At 39.9% G+C, this 15,236-nt stretch overlaps 1 protein-coding gene across 1 annotated transcript in view; it reads left to right on the top strand.

The window, feature by feature from the left end:
- Positions 1-15,236, top strand: part of ALK (ALK receptor tyrosine kinase) — a 302,683-nt gene that overhangs the window by 138,700 nt on the left and 148,747 nt on the right. The window contains 1 exon segment of the mRNA XM_041424114.1: positions 1,253-1,454. Within this exon segment, the coding sequence (XP_041280048.1) occupies positions 1,253-1,454 (202 nt within the window).

The raw sequence follows: 15,236 nt of genomic DNA, 5'->3' as shown, positions 1-15,236 counted from the left end.
AAGAAGTGAACTGCTGCAGGAGCTCAGAGTGGCTGCTTTGCACCACCTGCCCCAGAGCTTACCCACTGAGGTGAAAAGGAGAAGGATTTGTTTGTAGCTCCTCAAGAGTATTTCTTAGACACCATGGACATCATATGAGCCATGCTCAGTGATGTAGGAGATCATTTCTCTGAAGCTGCAACCTTGGCATTTTCAAAAACAAGCTTTTGCTCTGGCTAAAATTCCTGCACATTTAAAAATAAGCTTCAATTACAGCCTTGTTGAGCCTTCATTTCTCTCTCAATGAAATTACTCTTCATCAGACCTGCATGTTTTCAGTATTAACAGACGGGCTGTGTTAATGGATGCTCCAGGTAATCACGACAGTGAGATTTCATTACCTGACCAGTGTTGCTAGAATTTGTGGAATATCATACTACTTCTTTCTTCGAGGGTTGGTCCCTTTCATTTGCCAGCTACAGGCCCCAGCGTGCTTGTTCTGTGGACAAATTGATAAATTAGTCAGGTGCCGAAAGGGAGTCATTTGACTCACCTGAAATGAGCAGCAATGGGATGAAAATACATTACCTCTGTCCCACTGGATAAGCCTCAGATTGTATTGAAATAGAATTAGGCCGAGGGAGTCAATGTAGTGGATAATAATGAAATGTTTAATGTGGATTAGCTGCATATAAAATTAATACATTAGAATGAATTGCTGAAGAAATGAAACTGTATCAGACCTTTATCCTGTCTCTAATATTAGACTTAAAACTGCTGCAGTCTTCTGTTTATAGAAAAGCATAAGAAAAGCTATTGAATTTGAGTTCTTTATTTGGGTGAGAGGACTAGATACAGTATAAAATATTATAAATAAATATGTATATATACCAGAGCTGTCAAATCAGTATCCAACAGGACCAATGCTAATATATTTGGATCTGAACCAGACCTGAGAGGTTGCAGACAAGAATCTAAAGCTAAAACTCCTTAATCACCTGTGTGGGCTTTTTTCTTCTGGGAGTTAAATCTAAATATAATATTTGTTTTGAACCATTCAGAGGTGAGTTGAAGCGTTGCTTTAATCTTAATAGGTTTAATACAAAATGGGCAAGCTTTCCAAACTAATTGGCAAATACAGTCTTTGCCTGTGAGGTATGGAAGGGCTGCAGAATGAGCTGAGATGTAAAACTTGAAAGTATTCATCTGTAATCTAGGAGGCCTTGGGGTTTTTCTAATTGTTAAAGCTTTCTTGTTGCATCCTCTCTTCCAGGTTCTTTCCTATTTCTCAATGCATCAGAGAGGCCGAGCCCCACCATCCTGAGCCCTTGGCTGAGGAGCAACAGTGATCAATGTGTAGTTCAAGTGGCTGTGTACAAGTTTTACCAGCAGAGTGGAGAATACATTGCTCGTGTCCATCCCATTGATGAGAACAGCAGTGAAACCCTGTCAGAGGAGAGTCCAGAGAAACACGGGTAAGTCTCATCCTCTCGTTTGACTCCCAGCTTCAATTGAGAAAAATCACTCAACTGTGTAGCAGTAGAGCCACAAAATGCATGCTGCTCATCTGAGGGGAGCAGGACATGCCACTGAGAATATGCTTGTCTTGCATGGGTCTAAAATGTCATAGAAGGTAGAGGTTAGTGCTTATTTTATTATACAAAGCATTAGCAAACTTCCTGATCCAAGTAATTGAGCCTCTAAATCAACACCATGTTTATTCCCAGTGCTTGCAGGTACAGATAGAGTGTGGATTCTCATCCTCAGGTTAAAGCTTTTCTGCTTAATTCTCTCTCTGTGATTGCTTTTTACTACTTCTTAACCCACGTATACTATTGGGCTTAGAATATCTACTGAGTCTTTGCAGTTTCATGTTCCTGCATACATTTTCAGTTTTGTCTTTGCTTCTGGTTTTTTTTTGCCCATAAAGCTGTTCAGAACTACTGGCAGGGGAGGAAAGCTTTTGATCTTTCAAGGGTGCAACTATTTGAAATGTTTTATCCTCTTTGTGCAATTAATCTTGATGATGTTTTCATTTGTCAGACTTCCTGTGTATTCTTTTAAATTTTTGTTAGCAGCAAAACAGCAGGAGATGAACACAGTAAATATTTCAAGATGCTGTAGGAGTAGAGTAACTCGGAATTTAATTTGGATATATGTGAGGCTAATGTTCTACCTGCTCTATATACTGACTATTTAAAATTTTTATTTCTTACCTTTGTTGTGAAATGTGTTAAGAAGCATAATTTTTACCAAACATCTCAAATGTTCTTTGTTTTGATGTGATAGATTAGAGGGTTGCTAATAGCAAATCCTGCTGCCTTGTCCTCGTAACAAGATGTGATTATCTGATTACTGTCTACAGCAAATTCTGTATCTTCCAGTAGCAAAAGGAGAATGTGCAATAAAAAGCCTTGCAGGAGATAACCTAACTCATAGAAACAGTTTGAATAGTTGTAATTCTCATATAACACATGGCCTATAAAAGTGAGGAGGAGAGCTTGTGTGTGGATCTAGATCATACTTAGTTCCAGCAACATCATCCAAATTGTAAATTGCTGTTGATGTCTGGGGAGAGGTAATTAGAGGAGCCACAGCAGCTGTCTTCTTCCTTAGCTCTTTGCAAATGCTGTGTTCTGTGTCACAGCTAATAAACATGCTTTGTGCAAAGTGCCTCCTGCCTTGGCACTGCCTCTGCTCCTTGGCACTCCCAGGGAATATTGCTGTGTGTAAAACGCTCAGCATGGAGGAGCTGTGGCTCGGATCTGTGGGTGGGCAGAACTCCCTGGGAGCACAGGCAAGTGCCAAATGTAAGGAGCCTTGGAGGGAAGGCAAAGATTGCTTTAAGTACAGTAACAAATTCCTGCCTTTGCCATCTGCTGGGGATAACGTGGATGACTCAGCTGTGTGTTGCAGATGGAGATCATCACCACAGTAAAGAGGGTTTGTGCTTTTGCAGAAGGTGGCTTTGGTTGTAGCTTGACTGTCCCATATGCTTGCCAGAAGTGCAGCTTGCTCCCCAACAGCATCTCTGTGGGGTGTGAAGGGCTAAGGATGTGCCTGTGGCTTCCATAGGTTTGTATGTCTGACTCCTTGGTACTCCACATGCTGGAAAACTACAGTTGGAGCCACCAGCTGGTTCATTTTCCCCTCCTCCTTTGGTCCTGTTCCTTCACTGCAAGAGGCAGTAACTCTCAGCTCAGCAGTGCAGAAAAACTCTGCTACCGTGCCCACATAAATGTCACATGGGGATGGTTAAATAGCTTCTCACAGCCACAGATGAGAAGGTCGCAATTTGTCATCATTTGCCCTGAATCTTCATTCCAGAATTTGAGTGCCCCTCCTTTGTTTGGAGGGATAATATTAGCTATTCCAGCTCTGACAACAGAACATGTAAATCTCACTTTTTAAAGCATCTTTTTTCCTTTAAATAGGAATCCAGTATAGCTGATGGAAAGTCAAGAATAATTCAATGAAGTTCTTAAATGAACTAGCAATCTTACAGTGGAAATCTGTTCTGTTCAATATTTTATTTTGTCTTGGAAATTGCAAACAATTGTGTTCTTTTATAATGAGTTCTTTGACCATGCTATAACCAAATAATTTCTAAAATTTTATAAGGATTTTAGCTCTAGGCACAAAGTAATTGAATTCCCCAGTGATGAGTCTGTGCTAGAAATAAAAACACTTTAAAGTTTCACAGCTGACACTTCTTTGATTCTATGTGCTTTATATATTGCTTTGCAAACCAGAGGTGTGAAGTGTGTGACTTTGTATGTGCAGTAGTGAGTCCATGCCATTGCCTGAGATCAAGCTCATAGCAGGAAGAATGTGTTTTATTGAAAAAAAATGCATATTAAGGGTGATAAAGCAATAAGTTAATTCCAGGGTGGATTTTCTCAGATCTTGAACCATGCACAGCACTAATATCTTCTTTCCTTTTTCCCCCCCTTTTTAAATTGTATAACCCAAATTACATCTATTAATATCTTACAAGGTCTTCACAGTTCATCTACATTTACTAGAGAAAAAAGCAGATGCTGTCAGGTATTACTATTTCATTCAGGAGGAAACCAGGCAAACCAAGGTTTTGGATGACAGCACTTGAGGCTGATTTTAAGTAGAATATATGTAAAGCTATGAAATTCTATTAGGTAAAGACAGCATGGGCCCCAAGTATTTATTTGTTACCAGAGCTCACCCATGTTGTCTTTGTGTGTAAATTACTGGGTGTGATTATGCATGAAGACTCAAAGCAGAACTATGGATTTTCTGTTTGCTCCTCTGGTTTCGTTCTTTAGGAAAAAACACACCTGTGAACTAGAGTTGTATGAGTTCCGTAATGAGCCAGAGGGGCTGCAGAAATGGTTGTTTGGAAGACACCTGTTTGTGTTGTTTTCTTAGCTGACATATTTCCCTGCAGCTGATGTATTGCATGCAGGAAGAAAGGTGGCTAAGCTAGGGTGGGGCAGTGGAACACACACCAGGAGCAGAATGGCAGAAGTGATGGCTGGGAATGGTTCCTGAGGGATGAACCCCCGAGGCTGGCAAAGGGATACTTGTTTTGTGGTACACAGAAACTCTGCCAAATACAGCCATAGCTTTTATATATAATATTTGCAAGAGAGCTTCGTAATCAGAATGTAACTATGTCCTTGTTCATCACCAGTAGAATTGTATACTTTTTGAAATTATCATTGTCTTTAAAGAGTTAGTAAGGTCTTACTCCAGTTTAACTTGTGTATTTTGGAACACCTTTGGTTAGACCTTCCTAACCTAACTCCTAAACAATCAGTAGGACTCCTCTGTGGGGAACAATACATCACTGTGTTCTATCAGAGTTAGTTTTGTTGCATGGCAGTGTTTCTAGCTGCTGTGAGTCTGTGGATGTTTTTGATGTGGTTAGTCTCTTCTGACATCTCTTGCAGTTCTGTTGGGTTTTACAAGCACCCGCAGATGATACCGGGAGAGAAGCAGAGCACTGCTATTGATCCTTTGTAATGGCAAAAGAGTTGTTATAATTCCTGCCATGGAGCACAGCACTCTCTGATTTATCTCAAATGACGCCAAATGTGGCTACAATCTTTTGCTATTTTTCTGTTCCCATGGTGCTGTATACAATCCTTTCTTGCTATTTAATGGGGTTCCTATTTTCTATTTCGGTAGGTGAGAAGACATCAAGTATGTTTATGTTGCATATTGGTAATTTAGCAAAGCAGAATTGCTACCACAGTTTGAATGTTGACTTCTGGGCACTTGTCAGACTGCTGTTGTGGCCACTGATTTAATTTCACCTCTCATCTTTTTTTCCCATGTGTTGCATTTATAATTACAAAGCAAGTAAGATTTTAAGTGTGCTTAGTAGAGTGGAGAGAACACAAAGGAAATCAAGGAAATCTGGTCAGCAAGATTAGAGTTTGTAATAAAGGATTTTAATTTCTTTTGATCTGTGTGTTTTGGAGAAATTAGAATTGGGCAAGGACAAATTTATAATGGTTTGTTTTAATTACCATTATTACTTTACACCTCTACTTGCACTATTAATGGTGAGCTGCAGTATTATATAATATATATCAAACCAAACTTTTTTATAAAAACATGGCAAATGACACCTAATTTCAATGTGGTCTTTTATTGTTGACCTCTTTCATCACCAAGCTTGAGATTGCTCTGAAGACTTTTGTGTAAATATGTGAAGTTGAAAGTGTTTCTTAAATAAAACATGAAATGAGAACATGCGTGCATGAGAAAGGAAGTCATAAAACACTAATACTTCACATAGCCAGTACTTCAGTAGGTGTATGAATACTGCTGCACAGAGCACTTCCAACAGAGAAAGTTCACCTGGTTCTGAAGGCTGCTGCAAATCATAATAGGCTATTCCCTTTCTGGCATCTACAACTTCACTAAAGATTGATTGCATTGATAGATGTCAAGGAAAATATATGAAGGAATCAGTAGCATCTGTCACATTTGACCTTGGGGCTTGAAATGTGAAGGTTATTTCTTGTACTAGTCTTGTTCTTTTTCTTCCTTTCCTACCAGTACCTTCAGTAGCCTGTCTCAGAGGGACTTAATAGAAGGATTTTTTTGTTGTTGTTTGTTTTATATTCTTTTTGTGAGGATGGGGAATGTTTGTTTGGTTTTTTTCCCCTTCTTGAAAAATTTCACTAAATTCAAGCCTTTGTTTTGGTAGTGCCTGGGCTCACACAAAAAGAATGAAGACCAAAGTCTTAGTGTATATTTGGGGCATTTAAACTTATTTTTAAGCATCAAAATGTGTCTCAAAATTTACAGGATATTTTTAGTCTCCGAGAATTCTAAATCAGGAGATTAAGTGATTCAGTTCAAACTATGCATTTGAGAAATTCAGATAATCCAGGAAAATAATTTGGATTTATGGATTTGTTAGAAACTAAGCTCTCTCACCCTGATGGCCAGGCACCACTAATCCTTAATTTTAGAGAGATAACTTGAATTGTTCTAGACAGAAAATCAGCACTTAAACTTTTTCTGTGCTATTACCCACTAGCCAACGTTTAGTCCCTTTCAGTCTGTGAAATTGAGTGCAAAGGAAGGAAAAAAGGGGAAAGAAAGGTAAAGACAAAGTTGGTGTTTCTTTTCCCCCTTCCCTTTTCAAAGGATAGTGTATTCAATACCTAGGAAGAATCAGTTTGATATCTTTGATAGCAAATGCTTGCATATGGAAAAAATATTTTCTTCTCTACCTAATAAACCTTTGGTTCTTCCAATACCTCATGTCTAGACCTGAGGAAAGCTTTAACTCTGTTGGTCATGGCACCTTGAGGAGTTTGTTGCTATTTAGTTTTTGGTTTGAGCAGCCTCACAGAATCAGTTAGGCTGGAAAATACCTCTGAGATCTTGGAGTCCAACCTTTGTCCAAACACCACCATGTGTGTCAGCTAGACCATGGAACCAAGTGCCTTGTCCAGTGTTTTCTTAAACAGCTCCAGAGATGGTGACTCCACTGGCTCCCTGGACAGCCCATTCCAAAGTTTAGTCATCCTTTCTATGAAGGAATTCCTCATAATGTCCAACCTTAACCTCTCCTGCTGCAGCTTCAGAATGTGTCCTCATCACTGGTTGCCTGGGAGAAGAGATTGATCCCCACCAGGCTACACCCTCCTTTCAGGCAGTTGTAGAGAGTGATAAGGTCAGCCCTAAACCTCTTTTTCTCTAGGCTAAACACCGCCAGCTGCTGCTCACAGGATTTGTGCTCTAGACTCTTCACCAGCTCTGTTGTCCTTCTCTAGAAAGGACACGTGTTTTCCTGTAGTGAGGAGCCGAGAGCTGGACACAGGATTTGAGGTGTGGCCTTGCCAGTATCAACTACAGGAGAACACTGCCCTGATCCTGCTGGCCACACTCTTGCTGATCCAGGCCAGGATGCCCATGGCCACCTGGGCACACTCTCTTGTGTTCAGCGCTGCCAGCCAGCACCCCAGGTCCTTTTGGGCTGGGCAGTTTTCCAGCCACTCTGCCCCCAGCCTGCAGTGCTGAAGGCCATTGTTGTGGTCAAAGTGTAAGCACCAGCACTTGGTCTTGTTGAACCTCATACTGTTGGGGAGATTTAAATTAAAATCATTCGCGATCTGTAAGGTAAAATACAGCACTGCAATGTTTTAGGCAATAGTATGAACCTGATATACAAATGTCTGCACGTTTGTAGACCATTTTCCCATTCTACTTGGGCACAAGATGATGTGGCTCAAGTTGTCGCTTCCACACTAGGGTGAAGTAAATGTCCGTACACTTTTGTGTTAAAAGTCTTGGTGGTTTTGCTGCTGCTGAAGTGCTCTATTATGACTTGAGATAAACATGGGTCCTTTTTGGAGTTTTTTTTTTTTTGCTTTAGCGCATACCTTATTTTTCCATGTAGCCTTAAGACAACAAAGCAGTGTCTTCAAAGGGCTCTAGAAAGGTTTGCTGTGTTCTCAGTTGAAGTTGGGCTGTAGCCCCTTATTTCGCCTTACATCTATGTAGAAGTGAACTTTTTATTACAATTAATGATATATTAATATTACCAGAAACTGAATTTTGAGTGCCATTCACTATTGTGGCAGATCATATGGTGGAGGAACGATATCCTATGACCTCTTGGACCAACCAAGGCAAACTGACTTAATTCAGTAGTGAGTAATTGCAATTATTTTTTTTAGCAGTCAATCACAGTCCCAATCAAACAGATAGAAACTGATGGAAAAATCAGTCTGGGGCAATGTGGGGGGAAATTGCCCTTTCTTTTCTTGTAATATATGTTATCAGACAGTTATTAGCTGGCAGTGCTGCCTTTTATCGATGTCTGCCAGATTCATGCAAATGGGAAGACCAAAGTTGTGTAGTGTACCTCCAATAACAATGATGAAACAGGATGGAGGATATAATTTTAAAGTTGAAATAAAGTAGAAAATGAGAAATGTATGTCAAACATTAAAATTTAGCTTACTACTGAAGCGCATTACTTACTATGTAGAGAATGGAAAAGAAAAAAGAAAAGAGTGTATTGTTCAGGGTAAGGGCTCAATGAAGCGCATTACTTACTATGTAGAGAATGGAAAAGAAAAAAGAAAAGAGGAGTGTATTGTTCAGGGTAAGGGCTCACTTTTTACCAAGTGGAATAGCCTTTTCGGCTGCTTTGAACATAGTGCTGAACACACTGTAGTGTAGGAGGACTGGAGTGAGGAGCTGGATTCCCTGTATGCCTTGGCGCAAGGATCCTTATGGCTTCCCAAAAAAAATCACAGCACCTGTTGGTGACCTTTGACTCTGGGAGCTACTTCTGTGCAAGAAACCTCAGAGTCTGGCACATCTGACTCTATAGAAATTATGCCAAACTGACCACACTAAGAGAGTTCAGCCATCCTTTGTTTGTCTGGTTTGGATATTTGTTCTTTGAAACCAAAGATTCCTTAACATAAATAATTTCTTACAGGCTAAAACAATTTCTTCAGACCACTCTGAGCAACCTAATCCAACTTTTATACAGTGTAAAGCCTGGGCACAAAGATTTGTCATCTTAAACTTTTGCACCTTGTATCCTTCAGAATTATTTTCAGGTTCCTCTTCTCTGGCTGTTATGCTATTCCCACTTTCCAAAGTATGGGTTCAGGTTCCTCTTCTCTGGCTGTTATGCTATTCCCACTTTCCAAAGTATGGGTTGGCTTCCCCCCCCCCCCCCCCCCCCCCACCATTCTCTCATCCTTGTTTCCTTGTTTTATAGATCTTGTATTTTCTTCTCTATACAAAAGCTTCTACTTCAATTTTTAAAAGTCATCCTAAACTAATCTTCACAACCTCATGTTGATGTTAGTCCATGCTGCACTTCCTATCAGTTTGGACATGTCAGGATGAATTGAGTTTTGATAAAATCCAAACAAGCAAACCACCTGCCACACGCCACCCAGCCTCCTCTTCCCAAGCCTGCACAAACACTTCAGTTTACCATCTTTTTCTTTGTTTAAGTGTCCTTTCTGCTATATGAAACTGCAACAGTCTTTTTAGGATCCTTTGCTGTGTCCAAGTATCTTTGCCCATAGCAAAATTCTTCCGACATTTGTTTCCAGACACTAGGCAATTAATATTGCCAGCCTTGTTTCTAGTTATTTTTCCACTCCCCTCCAGCTAAGCTCTCTGTCATTCTGCTGTTGGCCAAGTTTTATAACAAACCTGTGGTATAATTGCTTTCTGTATCTCCTACTTACTTTTGACCTTAAAATCCATCTGAGTTGTGTGCACCCTCCTCTGAGGCTGTCCCATTTCGGAGCATGGCTTTGTCATTGTGTGCAATTTCCTTGGGGCTTTCCCTGCTAATGCTTCAGAATCTCCTTCTTATCCAAGGCAAATCTACCCTGCTGTAGGAAGTACTGTAGAAGATTTACAAGGTAATATTCCTGCTTTCAATTTCAGAGAGAAATTAACTAGGTGCTGATAACTTTGCAAGACTTTAAAATCGTGTCCTTGACCCATCCACCTGCAAAAAGCATTCCTGTGGTGGGAGTGCAGTTAATTCTGCATTCTAAGTCAGGTTCTTGGCTATCCCCCTGAAATTCTCAGTGGTGTTCCATGACTTAGAGCACAGGGTTCAAGTTTTGTGGGGTAGCTTTGCACCCTGGCCTTAAAGAGCACTGTCTGTATTGCTGATCACCAAAAATGTTGCCTATAATTCTCAAGTGCTGGTAAATTGTGTGTTTTCCACACAAGAAAAAAGAGAGCTCTGATAAACTTGACCTCTAACTTACAATTTGCTTCTGCGTATTAAAAAAATCAAAGGCTTATTCAACAGGAATTAAGAAGCTAATTCTCAATTCCCACATGGGAAATTGAATGAAGGCTTAGTAATTATTTAGATTCTGATGTGTGCTGCAGTGGCAGAGGCAGCAGCTTGAAATTCTTTTCAGTGGTTGAGGAAAGCACTGCAAGATTTTCCACAGGAATACAGTGACGACTGATCTGTGTGACACCAGTGTGAAGCACTTTGCAGAGCTTTTAATTTAAAAGTCATGTACCGTATTTGTTAAATAGTATTGCTCCTGCTAGAAAGCATTTTTCTGTTAAATAGCTTCCTTTGTTTTGAATTTTACTGCTTTCTATAGCACACATCTACTACAGTAGAAATTATATTCCTTTAATAAAATATTTTTCCAGAGCTCTTTTTTGTACTAGCAGGGCAAACCATTACTGTCAGCAGCTACTCCAGCAAAAGCATGGGGTTTGGGTTTTTTTACCAACACCAAAGGTACAGGTTTCAGACAGGCTTGTCAGATCTATTTTAAACAGTGCTTGAATCAGGACTTGTGCATTTTTGTAGAAGGTTTTCCCTGCACTGTGCTGATTGTTTTTCAGTATAAGGAAGCCATGAACATTCATGGCATTTTGGCATCTTGTCTAGAGAAATGAACAGTCCTCCACACCACATTTGGAAGTGCTGGGCTTCTCCTTTTTTTATTTTTTTCCTTTTTTCCTCAAAGGGTTGTGTCCATGTGTTTTACTTTATAGACATTGAGTTCTCTGAGTCATCAAGAACAGCTTTTTATAAACATCAATCCATAACTTTATGGTATTTGTTGTGTCTTAGATCAGGCTGACTAAATATGATTTTCTGTTGGGAATAGCAGCAGAAGTTTGTCTGCTGAATGTAATTGGAGTTTTTCCTGATCATCCCTGGCTTGGTGTGCCATTTGTGCTGATGGATTGAGGCCACAAAGAGGCATAATAAAGTTCATTTGGACAAGGCAAAGGTATTCTAAGCTGGGACCTGCAGCACCTGCAGTCTGTCTTCCTTGGTGAACTTCACATGAGGATAAGATTGCAGAAGATTGGCACAAGTCTAAATTTTTCACAAGGCAACGAAGTTTTTATGACTCTGCTTTATCTAGCAAGGAGTACAAGCGGTAGAATAAATGAGACAAAGTCAACAGGCTCTCGTATTCAGATCAGTGACCAGTTATGATGCCTTTATAATAGAACAAAATTACACTAAGGGGGAGATTTTTATCAAAATATTTGCATTGAAATACTTTTTAATAAGGAACCAAATAATCTGATTTTCTTCAGCAGAAGAAAATTCCAAAGCTTAGAAGTTTCCCTGTGCAGTGTGCTTGCTCAGAGACGTTAAGATAATTTTAGTGAGATAATTGTTGTCGGTACATTAAGTGCAGTGGATGACCTGATTATTTTTAGGATGTTAAACATCCTAAGAGAGCCTATCTAACTTTACTGCCACACCAGAAAATCAAACCATGAGACAATCTGTCTGGATATTGTCTTGGTTTAAATGTGTTCACAAATCTAGCAACTGGGGTTTTTTTTGCATCTCTGCCCCTTTCTCCTCTAAATGCCTGTCTTTCAGGAGACTGTGTTTTGGGAAGTGTGGGCTAGTGCTTTTGACACCTCAGATCCATATAAAAACCATGATGATTGCAATTTGTTATTATTTCATGCCAGATGAGCTGTTGAGAGGCTCATTTCTTAGAGGCCTCTAGATTGCATCTGACACAACCTGATTTCCCTTTTTTATATAGTCTCTTGTCTGGGAACTTGGGCTCCTTTCATTCCTTTAGGCAATTTCTCCAGGTCAAAGCTGGGACTTGTATGTGGTCTCTTTGAAAGGGCATTGACTGCTCTTAGTTTCTGTTTTAGATGGAGCATTTTGATTGCTGGTATCAAGGCAGTTACAGCTGTCAGTAAAACAGCTGCTCTCCGACAATGAGAGACACCATCAATGCTTATCAGCAATCAGACGACTATCAATATAATATTTTTTTCAAGAACATTTTGCTTTTTATTTATTGCCTTCCACAACTATTCTAGTACAAAAGGGAGAAAAAAATAACCTATAGAATTTTACTGACCTCTTCCCTTAATAATTAAAAATTGAGAGATTGGTGTGGTATTGGATAACAGAATTTCTGTCTTCCCATCAGCTCTTTTATCTATTCTTGATATTCCCAGGGATCACTTCTCCCCTCTTCCCTCTATCTCAACACTTTCCCCTTCTAGTTCTGTATTCCAGGCTCTTCTTCTAAACAGGTTTCCAAACCCTCAATAGGTCTCGTTTTCTCTCTCATTTCATCTCCACTTCCTCTCTCTTGCTCCTGTCCTACTTGTCTTTGACTAGGATATATTTCTTCATCCCAAATTCTGGGTCCAGAAGCTGAGGCGAGCATCGTGATTTAACTGTGAAGAAAATTAACTCTACCCCAGCCCAAACCAGCCCAGGGAGGCACTGAGCAGCTGATTTTGTGTGCCCAGCTCTGGTACTGCCTGTTGCAGCTCAGAGTGTGCACTGGACACCTTCCCTTGTGCAATTCAGCTGCTGCTTGTGTAGGAAAATCTCTGCCAAGGGGGCACAAACATCAGCTTCTATGAGCTTGCAAACTGGCCTCAGTGAGGGGAATTTTCACAGCAACACCCATGTAAATAAAGCAAGTGATTCTATAGCTCTCCAGAAATTCTTTCATCAAGTGGTCTGAAGGACTCTTAATAACACTAAGACCCAGCTGAAGGAGGTGGCACTATACAGATGGACACAGTCAAGCACTGAGGAGGGGTTCTAGCAGATCATTAGTGAGCTTGGAATTCAATAGATGTGTGACTGAGTGGTGCTGCATTTATGGTATTTTTTACTAGAAGAGGGCAGGTCTTGATGGAGAGAGATAATGTTGATGTCTGGGTTTTCAGTCTCAAAGGAATTGATTCCTGTGGAGATTTTAATGTGTATCTCCTCTGTCTCATTTGAGTGGCCCAACACTGTTTGGAGAATGGGCTTTAATACACTGAATTTCAACATAAGCACAAAGTCTAGCTTTTGCATTTGTTGCAATGCAGAAACATTTGTAGGGGCAAAGTTAAGAGGAAGAAATAATTGTTCATAGGCTAGGACTATTCTAGCTCTGCATCTGTCCCTGAGTCCTCATCCTGAGCAACACTTGGCAGATACATTTCTACCCTCTATGGGGATGTACTCTTTCCATCTTCTCTTCCCCATGCTCCTCTCAGCTACCCTCAGTGCATCAATACTCCCCATTCCTGAGATATGGATGCCTGATTTGTGTCTGTCTAACTAAGCTGTGAATGTTTTTTCCGCAAATTAATCACTACCCCATCCCAATTTCATGTGCCTTTGATGCCTGGTTTTAATTGCCTGAAAGTAGAAAGCTTCAATGAGCAGAAAAATTAAAATTGCAAAATCCTGATGGCTTTTTGTAGTTGAGTTATTTGCCTCCAACATCAACCTGAAGAGTATGTTTTTCTCTTGGCGGGTTTTTTTTTTTTCTTAAGTGAGTGAATGTCTTATTAGCTTTTCATTTCTGATAGAGCCGCAGGCTTAACTGCGGTGGAGAGACAACATTTTAGGTCCAGAACACGAAACAAGTTCTTCACTCCTAGATTCTGAAAGAGATCTTGCCAAGTCAGTGAAACAAACTTAACCGTTCTTTTAAGCAGGACTTGACTTAGGAACAAAACCTGCTCTTTTAAAAGATTGAAACCCCTAATATGTAGCAGAGTTTCAGGGATTTCATGAAGGAGATAAAAGTGGGAATGAAGCACATTGTGTCCAGCTGAAAAACCAGAAATCATTTAGAACAATTGCATGATCTTTTATTCAGAAAATGTGTCTTCCATGAAATCAGGACATTTCCCATGAAAAAACTTAGTGTTTTTCCCATGTTGGTTTCTTGGACTGACCCCAAATGCCTTGTTAGGTCTCTGTTCAGGATTACAGTGGCTGTCATTTTGCTGCCTGAGTTCACACACAGCAAAGTTTGTCCTTTTTCACAGGGATTGTTCTTTGTTCCTGTGAGACAGCACGTCTTCTCCAGCCGCTCTGTGGCAAGTTATGGAAGTGACATTACTTGCAGAGCATCATCAGAATGCTGCTGGGAAAACTCTTTACATGAGGAATCATAGCACTGGAGTGTCTTTCTGTCAGTGCTGCACAGCAGCATGGCTACAAAAGAGAATGCAGTTGAATGATGAATCTACTCAGACAATACTGTAGGTTGTGTATGTAAAGAAAGTTAAGCATACTGATAAATTAGTATCTTTATTTTTGATTGCTTTAAAGATGACAAAAATGTGGTCCTACTTTACAAATTGTTTGGGCTTATAGAGCTTAATGAAGTGTAATAGCAGAGCCGAAGGGTCCCATGTTTTCTCAGACTGAAGAGTAAAGTTACTTTGTGAAGAAAAATCCCCCTGGTGTAGAACAAGTTAATTAGTTATTGAGTGGGAAACAAGCTGTCTGTCACAATTGCTAAACTTCAGATCTGAAATTTGTTGCCTTTTATCCACTTGGGGTTTTTTTCTAGAACTGATATAACTGTTTCTCCCAGTATTGACTTTTTCTTAATCACTTCTTCTTGTAGTTTCTGTAATAATTTATGCCATGATCATGCTCAGCTATTATCTGCTGGCTGATAATAGAGTTTGTTTTACAAACAGCATTCATTGTAATGTAACTGTTTAGTACTGGCACAGCAAGCCATGGTAATAAATTCTGCAGGTTAATGTCATTCTTTGCTCAGCGTTTCCTCAGTTATCCATCAGAAAGTGTTTTATTTTCTGTTCCTTGCCTGTGACAGCCCTAGTGAGAGTTGTTTGGGTTAGTGAGTTTTTTCAGCATTTAGGTGTAAAACTGATTTTGATGCCTTTTACCTCTGAAATGTATTTTAAACATCCTATTGGAAAGTTCAGGATGTACCTGAGGAGTAAATACATAGCCTATATTGTCTGTC

Source organism: Onychostruthus taczanowskii, unplaced genomic scaffold, assembly GCF_017590055.1.
Source record: "Onychostruthus taczanowskii isolate IOZ18803 unplaced genomic scaffold, ASM1759005v1 scaffold80, whole genome shotgun sequence".
Taxonomy (NCBI): Eukaryota; Metazoa; Chordata; class Aves; order Passeriformes; family Passeridae; genus Onychostruthus; species Onychostruthus taczanowskii.
The sequence above is the reverse complement of the archived record's forward strand: the minus strand, read 5'-3'. Positions and strand labels throughout refer to the sequence as shown.